A 22,238-nucleotide genomic window follows, 5' to 3' on the forward strand; every position below is an offset into this window, starting at 1 on the left:
AGAAGTGGTGAATGCTCAGTCCCTGGAGGTGTTCAAGGCCAGGTTGGATGGGGCTCTGGGCAGCCTGATCTGGTGGGTGGCAACCAGCCCACAGTAGGAGGTTGAACAAGTCTTTAAGGTCCTTTCTCACTCAAACCATTCTGTGATCATTTAATTCTACCCCTCTGCCATGGGCAGGGTTGCCAACCACTAGATCAAGCAGAATTATGTAACTCCAGTGGGGCTGGAGATGATGGTTTTCCAGCATGAGCCACCTTGAGTGGCTGAGGAGGTCCCCATCCAGCCCTGCTACAGCTTGCTGTGCCGAAGCCACGGGGATGAATCTCATTGCCTATCAGTGACTTGCTTGTAGGAAGCCCCATCACTATTTCTTGAAGCACAAATCTGATAGGGACTCAACAGATCAACCTCTTTGTCACTGTAACCTCAGTGGCCTTGCAGGTGATTTGCTGTAGAAGGGGCTTGTCTGCAGTGGGACAGCTGTCCCCAAGGATGGCTCTAAAACAGAAATGGCAGTTCCCGAAATAGAGACCCCCACAGGGGAGCTGTTCTCACTGCTTTCCATCCAGCTGGAGACAAGTCTCAGTTGACACAGCTGATCATCATCATACAGGCACAAGCATCAGCTGCTCATTTGGTTGTAGCTCTTAACCCCTCATCAAGCCCACCTGAATTTAAGCATTGAATGGGAGCTTAGCTTGTTTTTCTCCTCGCTGTGTGGAGACTGCAGAGATTTTCTTCCCTTCTCTTAATGCGTAAGTCCACAGATTTTGTTGTACTGCCTGTTGTCCTTTGGAAGATTATTTTGGACACGTATGTGATGTCCTTAGCATAGAGTGCTACTTGGTGTGGTCCTGCAGGCACTTTGCATAGGAGGGTGGAAGAGAGGAATAGCTGCCCTAATGGAAGGGGCTGGGTGGTTGCATGGAGAAGAGACCTTGTTAGCTGGGCCCTATCAAAAGGAGAGGATCTCCCCACATGGTTTCCTTGGGGAAAGCTCCTGAGGGAATCCTGACTCTTCTGTGGTTTCCATAATGCCAAACCTAAGGTGCCTGCGTCTCCTGATGTCTTACTAATTTACTAGCGATGACTTTTGGAGTTATTTTTAACAGGCACATTGTGCAATTAATGGGCTTTTTATTGATGGCAAACAAGCTGAGTGAGTCAAGGATGCTGCTGGAGCTTGACCAGCAGCCTTGCTCCCCAGTGCTATAGGAATCTCTGGTTCTCTATTTTATCTTCACTTCCCAGCCTGATGTATGGGCAGCCCTGAACTACTGTTGTGGGGTTGGCTGGGAGGCTGCAGCTGCTGGTGGGCTCCTTCCACGCACTTAAGTCTCACTGGTGTCGAGTGTGTCACCACCATCCAGGCTAACTCCCTGAAAAGTATCAAACTTCAGTGGCCAAGAAAAGAGCGCTGACCTATTTTGGACACTTATTTATATGCAAGTTGCTTCTCTCTGTCTCTGTGAAAAAGCTGTTGTGACTCCAATACTCCTAAAGCTTTCCCCTCCCATAGCTTCTGTTTCCAATTGGATATAATCTAGGACTAACACCTGTATTTTTCAGCAGTCAGAATGAATATGGCTTTAAATCTTTTGGCTTTTTTTTTTCTTTTTAAAGTTTTCTGGATTAAACACTTCTGCAAAGCCAGCTCTGTAGCACTGAGCTCAGCCTTTGGCTGTGCTGTCTCTCGTTCTCTCTCTCTCTCTTTTTTAACAGATTCATTTCTTAACGTTTTTGCTATCAACTCAGAGCTTTCAGAACAAAATAGGGGGAAAAGAGATGAAAATGTGTCACTGTTGCCTCTGGTAATGAGCCATTCAGCAAAGGCAGCTACCATAGGGTCACAAAAAAGAAAACCACCTGTGGGAAGTTGTCAGTTTTAGCCTAGTTGTTTTTCTTTAAAGTACAATTTCCTTTAAATACACTTACTGTGTATCGCTTTGATGAAATCTTCTCTTGAAAGATCTTGCTGATAAAAAATGGTTTCTTCTGTCTTGTTTGACATCTAGGCTGCTTTCTGGCTTTGTGTTCTGCTGTTTGCAGTTAATTTCTGGTGCTTTCTAAATTGAAATTGTAGTGACTGTCAAAGCTGTATTGCTGGAATGATCATGGAACTTGAACAGTCAGTGCAGCCATGTGCACTAACCCTGCCTGGAGACTTGTCATCCTGTGTATTTTATGACTTGTATCCCTACTGTTCACAGCAATAGACGTAAGCTAGGCATTTAACCAGCAAAATAACCTGAATGCTGCTGTTATGTTACCCATATGCAAGTGACTGTTTCAATAGTGCATCTTATTTTATGATATTTCCTACTGTAGTCTAGGAACTTTTTGTGTTCATAGGTTCTTTTGCTCTTTAAGGCCTCAAAGAGCAAGGGTGAAAAAATCGGGAGCAGCTTGGTTTATGGAAGCTGCGAGCCCTTTGGTTTTGTTAGCCAAGCTCGCAAATTCACTGAGTGTACCAGCCCTGTGCTTAACTAGCTGTGTGCCCTGAGTGCATCTGCACCAACTCTCAGGAGGTCAGTGGGATCCTTGACTTCATGCTTGTCTGTAGCAGAGTTTGACCCAAAGTGTATGTGCAAGGGATTAAGGAAGTTTGCTCATTATAACAGTCATGGCATGTGGCTTTTGTGTCTACTTTCCTGGTTTTGGATTGTCTGTCATGAAATTAGCATGTACGCTGGCAGTCACATAGCCATGCGCGTGCATGTGTGTTGCTTTGTGGACCTGACTGGGTTTGGGACCATCCTGTCAGCTGTGAGGAGTGCTGGCTCCAATTGCTCTGACTGAGATCACTGTAGGGAATGCTATAGATCCCTCTCCTCAGTGCTCAGCCCTTGTGTATCCTTTATGATTTCGAACCTGAGGCTGCAGTTTCCCTGCACTGAAAGCTCACAGCAATGCATTGGCCTCCACACCTCACACACCAAAATGATGGCGTTTGGGTAGACTTTACCAAAAGCTGCTCGGGAAAAAATGTTCTATACGATCACTTTCTTACAGAAGCTTGGATTGACTGAGCATTGGTGTTCTTTCTCCTCTATTGCTGCCACTGTATTTGTCTCTAAGCAGGAGGGCAGATTAAATCACAGCACACCTCTGTTAATGTGCAAGTATGGCAGCTCCCTTAAATTTCATATTAGTTTTATTTTTCATGTGGTGAGTAATCATGCTTCTCAACCCTCTGGATGTGTGGAAGAGCAATGGGGGAAAAAAAGAATTGCTGCATATGCATTTCAAAACTCCCTATGGAAGACTATTTAATTAGTTTTAATGAGCTGGCTGGTGTGCGTGCACGTGTGTGTGCTTTCACCACTTCTCTCCAGCTAACAGGATCAGAATTGCTCATGCAGGTAAATTGGATGAGTATGTGGGGGAGATGTTTGTGCAGTTGGAGATTGCAGGTCTTATGCAGACTTTACCTGTCTTGTAATAGGGGAACCTCCATCGTGGAGGTATAGTATTTGGTAGTGCAGGTGGTCAGGTTGGAAGGAAGATTTGTGTCCTCAGCTCCTTAGGTGAGGAGGGAAGGGAACTGAGTGTCTTTGGTGTGAGAACTGGCTGCATTGTTGTATCAGGTCACAGGGCTCGTGCCACCACGCTAGAGGAAGGTTTTAATTGAATTGAACAGCCAGTGAGGTTGGGATCTCAGTGTGTGAGGCAGATAACAACCATTTGATTTGCATCTAGCTGCCTCTTTGGTCATCCCTTCACCTTTGTTTCCAACCTTTCATTGCCAGTGACAGCCCCAGACTGGCTATGTGTGAATTAACTTCCTTGTAGGGTTGATGGCTGTGGGTCAGCCCTCTGTTTCCAGGAGGGACCAGGCTGGGTACAGAACCATGTTGAGAGGGGTGGCCATTTTAATGAGGGATTTCTCTGTGCTTTTTTTTTTTAATTAACCTTTGTTTTCTGTCAAGAAAGCTGTCCCGAGGCATGACTTAGCGAGGCAAACATGCTCAGACAAAGGGAGCATTAAGCCTGCACAGAGGGAGGGGAGAGGGTTACACCTCTAATTACTTTGTGTGCATGTAATTTTTTTTCCCCTCTGGTGACTGATGGGTCATGAAAGGACTTGCTGGGGTTGATGTGTGATTCACTGGGGCAGAACACGTTCTTGGCTGATGGTGTGGGCTGTCTGGGTGCCCAGGGCAGGCAATGCCGTCGCACGGGTGTTGCTCATGCCTGAGTCAGCACTTGTGCAGTGCAGCTGGAGTCAGAGAAGAAGGGGTTCTGAACTGCTTTCAGGTGTATCTACCCCTAAATAGGGGCAGACAAGCAGGGAAAATGAGATCAGTGACAATGGTTTCCTAAATACCCAGCCTGCTATCTTCATGTCCAACCATGGAGCTTGTGGTAGACAGCTGGGCTCTCCTTAGTGAAATGGCATCAGCAGTTGGCTGGGAGGAGAGTTAGTCCTCACAGTATTCATGTGGGAAGCAAGGAGAGGGAGGAAGGGGAACTGGGGCAGGGGTGGAAAATAGTGAATAAACAGTTGTGGGGATGGAGTTCTGTGGAGTGGAGAAGTTGGGGCTTCCCAGGAGAGGGGAGGAACTTGTGAAGTGGGACATGTACAAGAAGGGCTTGGTGGGGAGTTGGGTGTCTGGTTTTAGGCAAATAGTGTCATGTGGAATTCAAGAAGAAGCTCCAAAGCCTGTGAGCTTGGCTCTGAAGGTTCCCAATGAACAGGGTGCATTCTTAGCTTGATTCCTATCAAGCTTTTGGATCCATTGAGCAGCTCCCTGCTGGTCAGATGGTGCCGAGGTTTGACTAGTTTCCTCCCTAGAAGTCTGGTGGAGATCACCGGCCATGTAGAGGAGTAAGGCTCTGTTAGTGTTTGCTTGGAGAGACAGGCTGCCGTGTGAGTTCTGCTTCCATATTAGACATCAGAGCATCCATGCAGGTGATAGGGCCCAAGGTGTGCTGCACTCCGTTCCTGCAGTGTCTGTCTCTCCCTCTGGGAACCAATGCTCTTGCTGCACCATTGCTGCTCTTGGCTGTTGCTGAGAGGAAACCGTCGGCCCCAGGGCTGATACTGAGTGGCATTTCCAAAAGTGAGTTCAATAGGCCTTACTGCTGGGTTTCTTTCCTCCTCTTTTCCAGTGTTTCCTTGGTTTTGCCAATTCCTCTTTCCTGCTGGGAGATGATCCCGCAGTCTAATAAATTTCACTTCCCGTTTTAGAGAAAATATTTGTCAGCAGATTTTCTCCTCTCTCCTATGAATCTCTCTTGCATTGTTTTTATTAATTTGCCTCCAGCAAGAAGGAATGAGCATTTTTGCCATTTCGAACAAATTCCTTGCCCAGACAAAGTGAGGAAATCTGTCTCCAGTGTCACCCGTTTGGCAGAGAAGATCTGTGGGAACCAAACCATGGAAGTTCAGTTGCGTCTTAAAGATTGCAACAGGGCTGTAAGGAGTACTTTATTTTTTGGGGGGTAAAAAAACCCGTATGGGGGTCCTTTCATTAAACTGAACGGACGGACTGCAGTAAACGACTTCTTTTGCAGGAATCCCTTTTGGCTTGAAAGGAATTATTCATGCCGTTACGCAATCCATGTTGAATTTTCAATTTGTCACAGTTTTCCCCTTCCCCCCCCCTTTTTGTCCACCAGCCCAACCAGGCTCCTGCTGGGTCCCTTCATTGACTAATGTGCTTTAGAAAGAGTCTTAACGCGTACGTACAGTTCTGATCCGGCAGCCCTCGTGCGCTGGGAGCTCTGCTTGGCGCGAATGGCTGCGGTGCAGATGCAGGTCGAGAGTCCCTCCCAGTGTAGGGTTACCCCGCCAGGAGGGAGAGCCATCATTTTTCAGCCCGAATTCTTTCCTGAAAGGCTGCGGTTGCCTGGTGTCTCGGCTTCCCTCTGTGGATCCGTGTGGGAAAGCCACTCGCATTTCTCAGCCATTCGCATTCCTTGCAGGAGGAAACCTCAGAAGCAGAGGTTTGCGGTCCTTTGGAGTCATAACCTGAATGTGGTCTCAGAGTAAAGATACTGGGAAAAGCTCAGGGCCTTTGCTGCAGTAATTGTGGCTCTGGAAGGTGATGGCTGAGCTCGGTGTTTCGTTTTACTCAAACAGCTCAGATGTGGGATGGAGCTGTTGCTGATGTTGTAGCATTATTGTGGAATAAAGACTTCTCCTGGCTCATGCTGTGCTGTTCTAGGAGCTTCCTGATGGCCTTCACCATCCTCCAAGAGGAGAGCGGGGTCTGAGCTGTGGGCGATGCCTGTACCTGCCAGCGTGGGCAGCACCCACATGCAGGCTGGCTGATTCACGGTGGTGATGCAAACAGCTGAACTGCCAGGGGATGGGGTAACGTGGCTCTTCATTCTGCTCTTCCCAGGCAGTGCTTTGCAAGGATCAGTGGAGGGAACTGAAGATTGCAAAGATAGCTGTTGCTGCTTGCATTTTCTTTTGATTCTCCAAAAGCTTAAGGAAGGGAAATAATTGGTTTGCCTTTCTTGTTTCCAGGGTATCTGTAGATGTCTAACAGGCTGTAGTCAGGGAGCTGAAGAATGATCTGATAAGTAAATCCAAGCAGAAAATTGATGATTGGAGCCCTTCCCAAAGACCCTTTTGGTGCTCTCCTATAGCAGCACAGGCCTTGAATCTGACACCCCCACCTTTCCCTATGCCTGTTACTAATTCCTCCTGCTGCAACAAGTGCCATAGCCCCAGCTGCTGAGAGCAGCCCTGGGCTGTGCTTCACCTCTGCCCCTCCCTGGGGCCCTGGACATGCCAGTGCCTGCATCCTCCTGCTGTATCCTCCAGCCTGTCTGATGCAGCTCCTTTTCTTGATCATTTTTGGAGGGCTAGAGATGGGATGTGGTGTGGTGGTTGTTGTTACGTACATCAGCTTTGACAGTGTTTGTCTCTACCAGAGGAGTACTTCAAACTTGCAAGAGCAGATCCTTCCCTATTAAAATCTGTCACACCATATTAACTCTATGAGGAGGACAGCTGAGCAATAAAGTGTGAACGTGGTCACTGTTTAGCTTTTGTGCTCAGTACTGACTTCTATTTCTCATTTTAAAGCAGCGTACTGGCTGTCCCATTTTGAGCCTGGCTTCCTTCCAGATGAGCCGTGTGTGTGGGCACGTGTGGATTATCTTTGTCTCTATGGCTACCCTGAAAACTTTTGAATCAGAACATTCATTGGAAGGACTGAGCTCTCAGATACTGTTTTTTTTTTCCCTATGGCTTTTGTGAAACAGTTGCTGGGTGGTGGGACTTCACCTTGTTAGTGTACTGATGCAGCTCAGTTTCTACTGCAGCCCTATTGGGCATCAGAGAGCTGACTGTCTCTTAAGTATAGTCTCAGGAAAAAGCTACATTAAAAAATACAAACGCCCTCAAGTTTTGCTAGACCTGTCACCCCAGAGTACTGATATTAATTAGGTCACTTTACTAATTACCTGTTCATCTGTACATAGGAGCAGTTGATGGTTTGCTGATGGATCCCAGCTGGAAACTGTAGGGTATGAGAAAATGGACCTTATGAGTCACATGTGGGCAACAGGGGTTTGATTATCACCTCCAAGAGCTGTTGTTTGCTGAGGTTTTAAATCGTTTTGGCCATCCCTCAGGTCCCATGTGGGATGGAAAAGTGTTCTTTGAGGGTTAAAATGTGATTTTTATTTATTTATTTATTTATTTATTTTAGAAGAGGATTATCATATTTAAGCAGTTCACTGTTGTGTACTTGCTAAGTGCTGCTGTCAACATCTTGAGAAGATAACAAGTAACAGCAGTTACAAATATCATTATTATAAGTTCTGGCTTTTTCAAGCACCTACCCAGTTGGGGACTTGAAGACGTATCTAATTAGTCAGTGTTTCTGGCTGTGGGAGATTGCTTGCTGAGATTCCTGTTGCAGAGATGCCATGGAGACAGATCTCTCTGGATCTTATTCCCTAACAAACACCATCTCTGCTCCCCTCCTGGAGGCCATGTGTTCTGCAGGGAGGGTGAGGATCCTATGGACCACCTTGTGTTATTTCATTTCCTATAGGTGTTAGGTCTCCTGTCTAAGAGACCTTCTTAGGACCCTCACTGGCTTGTCTTACACCTCTGACTGGGCTTGCAAGGTCCTTTTTCCTTTCTTGTTCAGTTTCAGTAGTGCACAGCTGCTGTGTGGCACCAGGAGTTCTTGCCCCACTGGATTCCTCTGTACTAGGTTGGATTTTGGGGATGGATCACGCTCAGGATGGAAAGATTTGGTGCTAAGTGAATGTATGGTCTCTCGTCAGTCTTTCTAGACTGTGGGAGTCCAGTCTTCTGCAAACAAAAATAATCAAGATTTTTCAGCCTATTTTTTAAACAAGCAAGTGGCGACATTTCCCATGTTTCAGTCATTCCACTGCATGCCCAGTGTAATAATCTTTGAAGCCATTTGAACTATTTGTTATTTATTTTGTGAAAATTGGCAGAGAGACCCTTTTAATACTTTAAATTTGACGTCAAAGAACTGCATGGGAAGCATTCCTCTGTGCCAGCCCCCCTGGACTGCTGGCCTCCTTGGTTCTGCTCTCTGGAGGACATGCTAGTGCACTGTCACCTTGGGCAATGGAGCAGCTGAAACTGGCCTTGTCAATTTATGTTTTTAAAATGCTTGAGAATATTCTGTGTGAGATCCAGACATACTGATGCAATTCATAGAATAGGGTGAGTTGGAAGGGACCTTTGAAGGCCGTCTGGTCCAACTCCATGCAGTGAACTGGGACATCTGCAGCTTAATCAGATGCTTGGAGGCCCTCCAGCCCAACCCTGACTTTGTCCAAGGATGGGGTATCCACCACCTCTCTGGGCAACCTGTTGTTTCATTTCTGCTTTCTCAAACACTTTTTTATCCCCTTCTCCAAATGCTTCTTCTGCTGCTAGAGTTTAATTCCTTTTCTCCAAGCCGTTTTTGATCATGCAGCTCAGCACAACCCTCATGTTCAGGGTAAGCTGCTACAGAAACTGCTGCTGTTCCTAGCGGGTCTTCCAGGTGGGAATCCTTGTATGAAATGGGTTTGGATTGCTGCCTGTTTGGCATGAGAGCAGAAAGAGGGGCAGGGTCACAAGCTAATGTTGTTCCAGTGCAAGAGTCAGTGAAGGCATGGGGGGAGGGAGGAGGGAGAACAAAGGGAAGAGTGTCTTTGGCTGAAATGAGAGAGCTGTTGCTTGAAGCCAGGAGTAAGACAGTATTAGATATAATTGAAGTAGTGGAATAAGTGGTGGAGAGAAGGCAAAGGAACGTGGGGATAGCTGCCTCTGGACATCTGTACATGACCAAACAGCTGTCCTAGGAAGAAATTACCCTGGCTGGGAACTGGTTAGGGCAGGTTTACTGAAATGCAAGAGATTTCATCATGCGGTTGCAACTTTTTTTTTTTTCTTTCTCCCTCCCTGTAGGCCATCTGGGGATTTCCTAGCTGATCCCGTTCATGCTCCTTCGCTGGGCACTTCAGATCTCTCTGATAGATGCCTGTGAACAGCTGTGGTGGAAGAGCATAGACCTAGCCTAGCTCATTAAGGGAAAATGAGTTCAGAGCAACTAAGGTGATTTGGAAGCATTAATCACTGCCTTCAGTGGGAGATAAGGGTTGTTTTTTGATAGGCCAGTGCAATGAAGGCATGATGGATCTGGTGAAGTAGGCAGATGGCCGCTATCTTCATGGAAGCAGTGAAATAAGATTCTCCATTACCCTTGGCAAGAGTCCTTTGCCCTGCTGCATTGCTTCAGCAAAGCACTCTCATCTTCCAGTCATTAGTCATCCGCTTGTTATTTCATTTTGTGGAAGAGATTATAACCAGCTGAGGAGGTAGGGCAGCACAAGAGAGCAGGCTGCCTTCCTATACCACTGTATTGTTGCTTTGTCTTTGCCTTGTTCTCCTTCCAAACCCATGGCCATTATGACCATACAATGGAGAGCAGGCGAGAACATTCCTTATGGTGAGTGGAGCAGCCAGTCTGGACTTGTGCAAGACTAGTTGCCTCATCCTGGAATTACACTATCCATTGTGGAAAAACAAGAGCTGGAGTTGGAAGTCCAGGACTCTATTCCTGGCTTTGCCACTGACGCCTGCATGATCTTGAACAGATGACCTTCAGTTACTCCAGCTTGCCTCTCTGCTCTGTTGTAAGAACTGGGACAGTGCAGTGTTGGTTTCAGAGTGCTTTGAAATCTTAATGCATTTGAGGAGGATGACGAAGGCCTCCAAAGCAGATCCTTGTCTGTAGTGCAGCCTCTGAGTCTCAGCAGGCCAGGAGGACCAGCAGTAGCAGGTGGACTTGAGGAGCTCTGCTTCAGGACCTGAACCTGAAGATCCTTATTAGCTAATCCAGCCATGAGGCAATGAGATAAGAGGAGAGCTGTGTATCCCCAGAGGCCTGGCTGGTTTTTTTTTCTTTGAAGAAGGATTTGGGAGACAAGATTATCTCTAAATGGGTTTGTTCAGCAAGTTGTATGCTGGAACTCCGTTGTCCTCAGAGGACCTCAGGTCAAGGTGGTCATCTTCGGTGATAACAACAGCATCTGACTATCTTAGATATGGAATCAGATTTATGGCTTTCGGGAGGGAGGCCATATGACCTTTGCTCCTGGTGTCTTGAGGTTCTTGCAGGCCTGAACCTCAGTGTCTGAATCTACTGACCAACTGGGAGCAACACTCTCCCCATGAGTAGAGAGCTCACTGCAGCATGACTTTTCTTAAGGGCAAGCTGGAGACTACTGTAGTCTCTTATGTGCCTAGGCTCACGTACATATTGGCACGTACACCTCTTTGATATGAGAGATGATTGGGTTGAGAAAATGCAAATGGCTTCTGCAAAATTGCTGATTCTTATTTTATGGGAGGAAGAAGAGACGCACCCAGATTTTTCCTGAAAGTCCTGAGTTTGAGGAGTGCCTAACCTCAGCCTCGCTCCGTAATCTCACCATGCCTGGTGCCAAGCAAGAGCAGGAGTTTTTTAGCAGGCAACAAGATGATACGGTGAGGTGTGTTTGCTGCAGGCAGGCAGGGGCAGCTGTCTCTCCTGGGGTTTTGCATGGGGTCAGCTTTGCTTAATCTGCATTGCCTGAGATAAAAAGCAAGTCAGCCACACAGCTCGGGGTTAGTGCCTGGGGTTGTCTTGGTTTGGGCAGCTGCAGTGCATTGAGGCTTCTTGTGAAGAGGCAATCCTTGGAGTGAGGCAGGTGAGGTAATTGCTACAATCCTCTTCCTCTCAGATTTCACAAAGCAGCTCCTGCCTTTTCAGAGCTGATGAGAGAAAGAAACCTCTTGCTGCTTTGTTGTTGGTTTTTTTCCTTTTCATTTAGCTTTTATGTGCAGGGAGAAAAAAAAAAGGGGGGGGGGAGGGGTTTACTTGTATGGTACTAAATGTACAGTGTCAGAGCAAGGGATTTGAACCTAAATATCTGGTGTGGCTGTCCTTGCTGTTGTTACAAGGGCATCCTTTTATGTGCTGGATTGATCTAGCAGTCATTGTCCAAGGATGGGAATTTTATGATCCTTTTTTGTACTTTGGGATAAAGTGACTTCCTTAAGGCCTCTTAAGAAGGGGGGAGGTAGAAGAGCTTGAATCCAGTTCTTTTGAATCCCAGCTCGTGAACTTGGCCCTGAGGCTCTTAGTTAGACCTTCCTGATGTCAGGAGTAACTCCCCTGGAGTCAGTTATATTGCTTCAGTGTAAAGTACCTTAAGCAGATTACAACCAGGGCCACAGGAGCTGTTTTCAAGGACTTTACTGTGAAACACAGCACACAACAATTGGAATGGGAGCAGAAACAAAGGCACTACTGAAAGCAAAGCTCTTTGGCCTCGCAGTCGGTATCAAGAAGGGCACTGGGACTCTTCTGTCTACCAGCATTCATTCTTGTCTTAGCCTAATTCATCCTCTTTTGTTTGCATTTGCTGTTTTTTTGGACAACGTTGGTTTTGATGAAGAAACATGCCAGAGCCTGTGACTTCCATAACAAATGCGTTCACTGGGACAGCGTTCTCAGACAGACCAAGGATGGGGACACAAGTATTAAGACATTGATGATTTAATGATCTTAATGAAGGGGCCTTTGTGGTGGCGCTTTTGCATAGTGGTGGATTTATTTTTTTTTTTTTATTTAATACTAAATCAAAGGAGTGGGATCTGAGGGCCTGCGATGAGGAGTCAAGGTCCATGGAGCTGGTGACACTGGGACCTCTTGCATGTAGACCACATGAACAGGTAGCACTGTAATCTTGGTCCTCAGCAGTCTAAGGAGGCAGGACCATTTGGAGGTATCTAAGGAGATGGCAGTTCATATAAGAGCCTAGGAAAATAGCCATGGGAGGATAGATTAAAGCTGCAAGCTGTGAAATGAGAGATGGCAGAGGTTGTGTGGATGGATCTCTATGTAATGTTATTAGAAAGATAAATGTTTCCAAAATAATATTGCTGTGGGAGCTTAGGAATGTATCTTTATATCTAGGAATACACATTGGCAAACACATTGTATTAATAAGGTAAAACAGATATTCCTGGATGTAATAGCACAGATTTTTTTTCATTAAATAGTAACAACACCAGCAAATGGAGGAGCTATTTTAGGTTTTGTTTTGGTAACTAGTGTTGATGTTACAGAAGGGCCTGGTTGTACAGAGGAATCTTGGACTTAGCGCTCATAAAATGGATTCCTTTTAAATTAAATGGAAGCCTAAACAAATGTCAGTCTGGAACTAAGATACTTGTCTTTGAAAGGGCAAACTTTGAAAACTGAAAACAAAAACAAAAACCAAACCTGGCTGGTGAAGTCATCCGGGCAGAGAAGCATGGGAATGTGAGTGTGGAGGACGTGCAGCCTTTCTCCAGGTCAGAGGTGTGGGAATTCACTGAGCTGGGGATCCCAAGCAAGAGGAGAGAGCTCAGTAGGAATGGGCTCCAGGCTGAAGCTGATGGATAGCCACCTTAAAAAGGATAGTTGGGATTAAGCAGAGCATCTGTAAGGAATGGAAAAGTGGACTAATCAGCAAAAAGGGGGAAAAAAAAAAAGGCATTGTCTTAGAGGTCAGGAGGGGTAGGGATAGAATGAGACTTGCCAAAAGTCAAGCTGCGTTAGGCCTGGCAAAGGAAATTAAAACAAATAGCAACAGGTTTCTCAGCTATATAAATATTGAAGCTGCTGTGTTGTAAGAACTTAGTGGAGGTTAAAGATGATGATCTAGGTATGGCTCCAGCATGAACTAGCCTTCATTTCAGTTCTCAGTGCAGTCGGAGAGGATGAGGACATGGAAACTTTAAAAATTAATGGGAGAAACAGGAGACAAACAACTAAATAGAAATTGGTTGGAGAGCAGAGGCCAGGAACTTCCTCAAGTGAACAGGACAGAAATTTGCTGTGGCATGAATGCAGATTCCTAGGTCATGGTGGTAAGTAGCAGATAGGGACCCAGTATATGGGCTTTCTGAAGGAGATACCAGTACAGACCCCCTCAACATGACCTCAGTAGTGGATCTTGTAATGGATCTGAGGGAAAGAGTAATTAAAGATTTGTAGGTAAACGTTGAACAGGTGGAATGCACTGGGAACTGAATAGAGGCAGAGCATGCTGGGCTGAGGCACTACTTTGATGAATGATGCTTTTCATTTAAAAATGAATCAACCCAAGCCAGCAAACTGCAGTGATGGCTTTGGTAGGTGTGAAGGTCTTCAGCGCTTGGTTGCACCAAGTTGGGATCGTTGATGTGGAGAGCAAGTTCAGGAAAACTTCAGAAGAGTTGATCTGAAGGGCTGGCAGTGTCAGAAATGGGGTACAATGCAGTAGTACTCTGCTGGGGCTTGCAGCTGGAGACCAGGCTAGGGACTTTGAACAGGGCTCTTTGCAAAACCCAGTCTCACCTAAAAAAAACATAGAGAAGCCTCCAGTGGGGGGGAGGGAAGCGTTAACCCCTCTGAAAGCAGCTGGCAAGCCCTGGGCTGCAGTCATGAGCTTGGGAAAAAAAAAAGATGGCTGTGGGCCGGTGCAGGTGCAGAGAAGAGCTCCAGGGGAGCGGGAGCCTGTGTGGTGAGGACAGCTTGGCAGGGGAGGACTTGGCTGCTCCCTCATGATACGGGAGAGAAACAAAGACGGGGAGAGCAAAGAGCGCTGTGAGCTAGAGAGGAGTGCTGGCATGAGGACAGCATGCCATAACTCAGCCCTAATAATATCCTATATGAAAACGTGGCATCTCCTGCTGGCTGGAGTGCTCTCCTTGCAGAACATCTCCATGTGGCACCTGGAGGGCAGGGCAGCAGCTTTCCTGTTCCTGTTGGGTGATACCGTGTGGCTGATGGCATGGGCTGATTCAGTGCCTTGGGACAGCTTTACACCACCACCAGGGATGGGTTTTTATCCCTTATACAAAAACTATAATGATCTTTTAGTTCTCTTGCATGTTCTCCTTACTCTTGTCATTGCCCAGGGTAACGTTGTGCTGACCTTGCCGTGCCAGCGTTCCTCCAGCTTGGCAAAGTCACGGGAGAGTCACTGTTAAAGATCAATATTTATCCACCAAATGCAAAATAAAATCTTACTCCCAGAACTTGGGGTCTGGTTCAAAGTGCGGTTGGATCTATGTTAAAATAATGTGCCAGGTTTGCAAGAAGAGCTGAATTATCAAGGGAAGTGGGGCTGTAGAGGTTTTTGCTGCTTTTGTCAATCCTGTTGTCTAGGTGCAGGATCTCAGTTTTCTGCCTGTTTTCTTTTTGGGTTTTTTCTTTTTAATTGTAAGAAGCCAAGCAGCATGACATACTTAGAGCAAATTTCACGTATTTATTTATTCACTGAGATTTTATTGCTCAGCATTTCAGGGTAGCAGAAGTATCCTGTGTTTATTTTCTGTAGGCTCTAGAGTTTGTCCTGCAGCAAAGCAGAATAACTCCAGCTTTAATGAAAATAGGGCATCTGTGCTTTGTGACCTTAAACTTCCAACAAAAGGGGGCTTGCAGGGGGATGGAGAAATGTCAAATGTACAGAAAGTGGGTGTTTGCCATGGGGAAACTGGGGAAGCTTTCTTTTAAACAACGCTCTTATACAGTGCTGATAACAGGTAATGTGACCAAGTTAGGAAGCCTTTGATAGTGAAATAATTCTTCAAGAGGAAGTATTAGGTACATCCTTGGAGGCCTGCAGCCCCCAGCAGAAACAAGGAAAAGACAGCTAGCATCTCTGGTACTTTAATTGCAAATGAAACAGAAGTTGGCAGGGAAGAAATCAAGATGTCTCATGCCTTGAAGACCTCCAGGAGTGGTGCTTTGCAGATTGTTCTGGGGTAACTTATTCCTGTGACTTAATGAGGGTTAGGTTTTAGGCATTTGCTTCTCCCCCACCTCTGAGCTCTCTGGTGCAGTTGTGCTGCACTTGGGGTGAAGGAGCAAGGTGTGCACTTCAAGCTATTTATGGCTCACTTGACAGCTGTGTTCTGAGAACATCCCAGGGAAGTTGATGGTTCTTTCGGTGCCAAATATTCATCAGCGTCCTGCCATTTTCCAGTTAATTTGCCTGGATGTCTTTTCCGATGATTCCTCACTCTTTCCACCACCTGATGCTCTATTAAGAGTTTGTTCCTTTGTCTGTCTCTGGGGCTGTTTGCTGTATCAGTGCTGTGTTGTTTCCTGTCTTATTCAAGGCTTTATGCTATCTTCATCAGTCATGGCAGTGGATCAAGGCACCTTTTATGAGCAATCAGCATCTGTAGACCTCCATTTTACACATAATTCCACAGTAACAGATCTCATCTGAGCACTGCCTGCTCTTTAGTGGAGGTACTTGTTTTGGGGGCCAGCCCATGCAACATCAGGTCTTCTAGATACATCCAGCTCTGGTGCTCTTGGTTGTCTTTTTTTTAGTTTTATGGTCAGAAGGAGGAAGGTATGTCATCCTTAAGCCTGGTCCTGTTCAGATCCTAGATTTGTACCATATGAATTCCTGTTTTGACTTGAAAGCCATACCAGGAGAAGCTATTGCAGCCCTCATGTAAACTGTGACAGTGGCTGATTAATTGGATTATCCATGTAAGTTGCATCCAGTAAATAATTTTCATCTTAGTAACAGTTTTGCATTTGGAATGGTCATGAATTCCTTTTTAGTCTTTGTATACTTATCTATAGGTGAGAAAAACATTTTCCCTGGTGGCTTTTTTTCTTTTTGTCATCTTATCTTTGCACTTTATCCTAAGGAGAGGCATCATGCAGCTTGATCTGCATCACACATACACAGAAGCAGCAGGTACAGCTGACAACCCACCCAACTCCCATTCTTTGCATGCTGGGTGATGAGACCCAGGGTGGAGGACCCAGTTTGTTCCCAGTAAAACTGGACCTGCCAGCTCTGCTGCTGTTTGTTGCAATAAATCCCAATCTCTGAATTTACCTTAATGTTATTGCGGGTGTTAAATGTCACCCATTGCTACTGACTTTAAATCCTTCCCTGCAGGACTGCCTGCCTGCTGCTCCTCCAGGCATGTTTTCTAGGTGATGCAGGAGGAGATGTAGAGAAAGCAGCCTCCGCCTTGGCTGCTGCAGCTTTAGGGATACTCCTGGTCTGGAAGAACTTGATGCTGATCAGACCCTTACCAGCACAGGGACTGACTCAGTGAAGCTGACAGGAGAATGATCAGCCTCACGATTTTTTTTACCATGTACTCAGAAGGAAGAGTCCACAGTGCAAGCAGAAATGTGGGTGAATATGGCTGATACTGTCCATCTTGAGGTCTGCTCAGTGGAAGAGGTCTGCTCACTGGGTTCATCTGTTTGCCAAGAGCAATGCACGTTTTCCCTTCCAGCAAGCCTTCCAGCTTCAGTGTGGCTGATATCATCACTGTTTACTTGATGAGGCAAAGCACGGCCCCAGCAGAGAAGTGGCAGAGAGGCTGTGGCTGTGCTTTGTGAAAGGCAGGGATAAAGGTGAGGGAGAAAACAATTAGGAAATAACAAGTATTTTGGAGCAGAGTTGGAGAGTGGATTTTGTCATGTTCATAATGGTAAATAGCCGGTTAATCAATGCCAGATCATCTGTTGGACATCTTAATTACTTCAGCCTGTGCCAGACACCGATATCCTTGAAACCTGAAAAATCCCATTAGAAGGTGCTTTCATTGGGATCCAGCCAAGGTGCTCTGCAGGCTTTTGCAAAAGAGCAGCCTGTGATGAAAGTGTGCTGATGGGCTGGAGCTGCCATGGTGGTGATGGGGTGGCACTGTAAAGGTCTCCAGTCATGTTGGAGTCCCGCACAGCTTGTCACAACCTGGTGATGAATCCCTCGTGAGCTCGCTCTGGGGTGATGTCCCAGCTCTCAAATTGGATAGCAGTAAGAACTGCTGCTGTTTTCCATGTGCTTTGGCTTTGTTCCTGTGCCCTTGGCCTGTGCCAAGGCCTTCTGTATTTGTGAAAAGGTCGGGCATTTTTCTTTCTCTTTAAAGCAGAGGTGTCCTGGCTCCCAGCCCCTTGTGAGAGCTGTAGTTGATTTCAGAGGTGTGATGGAGACCTGTGTGACAGGCAGCAGGTGTGTGCTGCTTTCTGAAGGTCACAGCTTGATGAAAGGGTCTTTGGAATCTTTCTCAACAGTATGAAGACCTACCCTTGGATGATAAGGTCAGTCTTACTGCTAACTTGTTCTTGCGGGGCTGTAAAGCTGTGAATAGTGTAAAGGAGGAGAAGGTTGGCGTTTTTGTTTCATTCAGCATCTCATAAAAAGATCAGACAGCATGTCCAAAGGGGCAAACATCCTTGATATAAATGGTTCCTAAGAATCATAGAATCATTTGAGTTGGAAGGGGCTTGTAAGGATCATCTAGTCCAAAAGAAGTAGTAGAGAAATTCATAGAGAATGGTTGACTATGAAGCATGTAGATCTGTGTGCAGCATCTGTCTTGGAAGGTCCCCAAACCATTGGTTTTTCAGAAGTGGAAGGAATCAGTCCTTGTGCTTTCCCTAACATCTGCTGCTGACCATGGCTGTAGCTGCTGATGGTGGTCCTGCACTGGAAGAATGTATTCCTTGGCAGGGAGTCATAAAGAAGAGTCATGTGCTGGGGCTTCCAACAAGCTGTGTGCAGCTGGACCGACCTGCTTGTGCCTCTGGGCAAGCATCCGTAATGGTCAGTTGTACTTGAAGCTGCTCAGTCTCCGCACAGTGAGCATTGCTGCTGCCTCCCTCTTCTGTCCCCTTTATGCTGTGCTCAACACTGGTTAATGTGGGTTGCATGGAAACCATAGTTTGTGGGACAAATGACCCTGAAGACAAGCAGTCAGAGGGGTCTCGCGTCAGGTTTTGCTTTTTGTGTACTGTAGTGTCTAAACTCTCCACCTTCAGAAGGCAGAATATCTGTGTGCAGATGACTTTGGTTTTATTTTTTTTCCATGGGTAGAACCCAGCAGAAATTGCTTTGAAAGCTAAGGAGGGAATTTCTGATGTGAAAGATGTACAGGCACCATAAGGACAAGCCTCCCCACCCCCCAAGAGAAAGGGGAGAGGACAGGAGAGGTTTAGAAGGTATAATTTGCTTACATCTTCCTCCTGAAGGAGACCAGAATAGCTTGTCTTGTTGAATGTTGTTCTGATTTCTTTTGTGAACTCGAGCTCACAGCAATACCCAAAGCCAGTTTAGGGTAGGAAGTGCAGAGCTTAATTGCATTTTGACCCCTCTCTTTTAGCTCTCCTATTCAGTTTTTTCTTCTTCTGGGCCTGAAGTCTTGTTGGACTTGAGCAGGAAGGACTGGGGAGCTCATTCAGCTACTGCTAATGTGCCTTGCTTTTTGCCTGCTTCAGGGGTGGCTTTTGTGTGCAGACATCTGAGAAAAGATACCAGGCAGCAGGGATAAAAGATGGCCGAACTCAGCACCGCAGCATGAAATCAAACTGGAATGTGGCACTGGGAGGGCTGACAGTGCTTTTAATATCTTACTCTGGAAGGAGTGGGAGCAGGCACAGGACACGGATGCCTGTTTTCATTGGGAGATTTGAAAGGCAGAGTTTTTACAAGGAGGGGTCCGAGCAGTGCTGGCAGAGCAGGGCTCTGTGTATGGGTGGAGGGCGGGCTGCTGGTTGGAGAGGAGATGGCTGGGGCAGCTCCGGAGCCAGGACTGAGATGCTGCTGGTACCAGCCCATGCCAGACACATTGTGGTCTGAGAACTGTGGAAGGATGTTGGGCACAGATTCCTGGGAGGATGCCTCAGCCTGGCAATGCTGCCTCAACTACTTCCTGCAGGAGGGAGCAGCCGTGCTATGGGAAGCATTTGGGGCAGCTTTGTGAGGAGATTGCCAGCTCTGCAGTCAGTCCTCCTCTCCTCACGGGCAGGAACCAGCATCTTCCAGCTCAGGAGCTGGCAAAGGGGCGTTAAGGACCTTAGTGCTTCCTGGAAGGGATTTCAAGCACCCCATGCATCACATCCAGGCTTCCTGAGTTGGACTTCTCTGCTGCTCAGGCCACCTGGGAGGATGTGCCCAAGAAGGCTTGCAGTGTAATTGTTTGTGAGTGGAAGCTGGCACCCATGCAGCCTGAGCTGGGTGGATGGAGGGGGTCGTGGGGGCTGTGTTTTGATTCTGCCTTTCCTGTTTGTTGTAACTTGGCGGAGGCAAAGTTTTGGAGGCAGCAGGGGTAGGGAGACCTTTTCCTCTTCTCTTTCTTTTCTCCCTGGCAGGCTCTGCAACGCCTTCCGCCAATAACATTGATTTATTTTTTTTTCCTGGGAGGGTCAGAGTGTGGGGAGATGGTGCATCAGAGCTCTGTGGTGTCAAAGAACATACAGCAGGGTACTCAGGTCGGGGTTCATTGTGCAGGGGGGAGGTGCAGCAAAAAGCTGTCCCAGCAAGCAAGCGACTGCAGCAAAGGCTTTTCTGTTTCAGGTGGGATTTCTATGGGGAGGAAAAAAAAAACCTTAAAATGAAGGAAAAAGCCCACAAACACACAGAACACTCTCTTCAAGGCCTGTTCGGAAAATGGAGATAAAGCAGCAATAAAGTCAAGTGCTCAATTAAGCCAGATGTACGTGCTCTAAAGCAGTAACAGATGTGGCTCCAATGAAGTGCAGCTTTATGGACTGAGTGCTGTGGGGGTGGGCGCATGCGCCTGTGCTTTGTGATGGAGCGGTGCAGTGATTTTGTTTTTGGAGCTTCCGAAAGTCTTTGGTAGAGGCTGGGGGGATTGATGACAGCACTCTGGGGCAATTCAGCTAATGACAGCCTCTCACCTTCATGCTTTGACTCCCTTGATGTGCTCTTGCACAAAGTCCTGTGCCTGCAGAGTTGAGTGCCTTTGAATGATCCCCAAATGTGGAGATGCAGAAATGTTATAGAAAGTATCAGGGTTCTTTAGGCTGAAAGGAGATGGATGAAGGATGAGTAAAGCTTGTTGTTCACACATTGTTTGCCTTTAGCGCGATACTGTGAGTAGCCAGCTGAGCAGCTGGATTTTGGCGTGGGGAGGCTCAGCTGTTTGGTGCTCAGACCATTTGCAAGATAGGTTTGGAGAGGGGCTGAAACATTGGTATGGCACAAGCTAGCTGAACCTGTGCAGTGTTCTGGGGCAAACTATGAGAATATCTGTCCATTTGGAAGCTAGAGTATCCCCAAGCATTTTCTTGTAGAAGCTCATTATTTTATGATGGTGATAGTGCAGACATAAGTGGTTTGCTGTCAATTGGGGATCTCCCTATACTGTAAAGGGCTCTTTGTCACAAGCCTAGGTATCTTCCAAGCTTAATTCTCTGTGTGATGGCCAGGTCTTCCCAACGTCAGCTCTGGAGCTAATGGAGAAAGCCCACTGGGAGCCGAGCAATGAAGGGCGAGGAGAGCTGTGTGGGTCAGGTGCACAGCAAACATGCTCAGGCACTTGATGCTGCATGATTTGGCTGGTTTTATGCCTGCAGCACTGTGAGAATGTTACAGCTGCCCTTCTGGCCATTCAGCTGCTTTATCACATCACTGGTTTGTGGTGGTCTGTTTTCTAGGCATTGCGATGCCTCCCTCCTTAGGAACGCAGCCAACTGATCTTCCCCTTTCCTTTCTTCCTTCCTCGACCGCAGTTTTATGACTCTCACTTCCTGCCTCTTGCTCAGCGGGAGGCTGCGTCCTCCTGAGGTTGGAGTTCGGGCAGCTTCATGGGTGGTCCAAAATACAGTGTCGTTTGGAAATAAAACAAGATCCGTCCCCTTTCCCTACAAAGGCAGGAGCCCGAAGTAGTGACACAGCGCAGCAACGCAGCGGGCTGCCTTGAGCTTACTCCTCCCACTTGTGTGGGAGGAGATTTCCCCTTCTGAACTCCAAACACCATCGATCTGCCCATGTTGTTGGCTTGGAAGGGTGGAAGTCAATAAAGGACTGTAAGGGTAACAAGCATTACCTGCATGTGCATGGCTGTTGTATTCCATATGCTGTCATTAGAGATCAGCCAGTCTGCTGTACGTTGCTGCCTTCTGCTAGCATGACTGTGTATCTGAGCCCTTCATGAAGTTACTGCACGTGTCATTCAGCAGCAGGACAAGTCTGCAAAGCTTTATTTTGGCAGATCTCCTGTTTGTTTGAACAGTGGTTTCCTTTCAGTGAGGCCTCCTTGACTAAAGATTGGCAGTTGTCTGATTTCAGTAAATGATAAATGTGCAATCAAGACTGGGGTCAGTCCCTTCTTGTGTTGTTTATAATGAGAGTTGAAGTTCAGTTCTGTCCCTACATGGGAGAACATGGGTTAAGGAAATCCAGCGAAGGGACTGCCAAATGGTGAAATATTGCTCCAAGAACTCTGTGGGAGCTGAACAAAATGTTTTGACGTAACCTGAAACAATTGCAAAGTTGTTTAGTAGGGTCATCAAAAGCACAATCTGTGAACACCTCAACCTGGAATTTACATGTGGGATATGGCAAATCTGTGATGGCTGCCATAAAGAGGGAAGGATAATATCTGTGAGTGTTGTAGACAGCTGGGAGCTGTTGGTGGGCAGAAGAGGCTCAGCTAAATAGAGCAGATGCTGTCTTTCCACCTACAGTTCTGTGCTCTGATTCTATTCGGAGGCAGTTGTGCTTTGTCTGTGGGGAATGCAGGTTCCTGGGGAAAAATCCGATATAGGGTTGGCTTTGAGAGCTGGTGCTCAGCCAGGGGGCTACATGGGGACAGTAGGTCTGGTGGGCCTGGAGGTGGCGGTGGTGGTAATTGCAGTTAGGGGTCTGGCATGGCTTCTGAGGAGAAGGTAGAAAGGAATTGCCGTAATAACAGCGTGTTTTGAAAAGGCAGACTTGGA

General features: G+C 46.8%; 1 protein-coding gene across 2 annotated transcripts in view; it reads left to right on the forward strand.

Annotated features, from left to right (window-relative positions):
• The window catches only part of IGFBP2 (insulin like growth factor binding protein 2), a 49,512-nt gene that overhangs the window by 13,403 nt on the left and 13,871 nt on the right, over window positions 1-22,238 (forward strand). Inside the window, exon 1 of one of the 2 annotated variants that reach the window (XM_015868793.2) lies at window positions 736-755. The exons of the other annotated variant lie outside the window; for it this stretch is intronic. Coding sequence (XP_015724279.1) covers window positions 752-755 — 4 coding nt within the window. The 5' untranslated portion in view covers window positions 736-751. Of the gene's footprint in view, window positions 1-735; window positions 756-22,238 lie in introns of those variants that run through there. 2 annotated transcript variants of the gene reach the window in all.

Source organism: Coturnix japonica, chromosome 7 (assembly GCF_001577835.2).
Source record: "Coturnix japonica isolate 7356 chromosome 7, Coturnix japonica 2.1, whole genome shotgun sequence".
In the NCBI taxonomy this organism is placed as follows: Eukaryota; Metazoa; Chordata; class Aves; order Galliformes; family Phasianidae; genus Coturnix; species Coturnix japonica.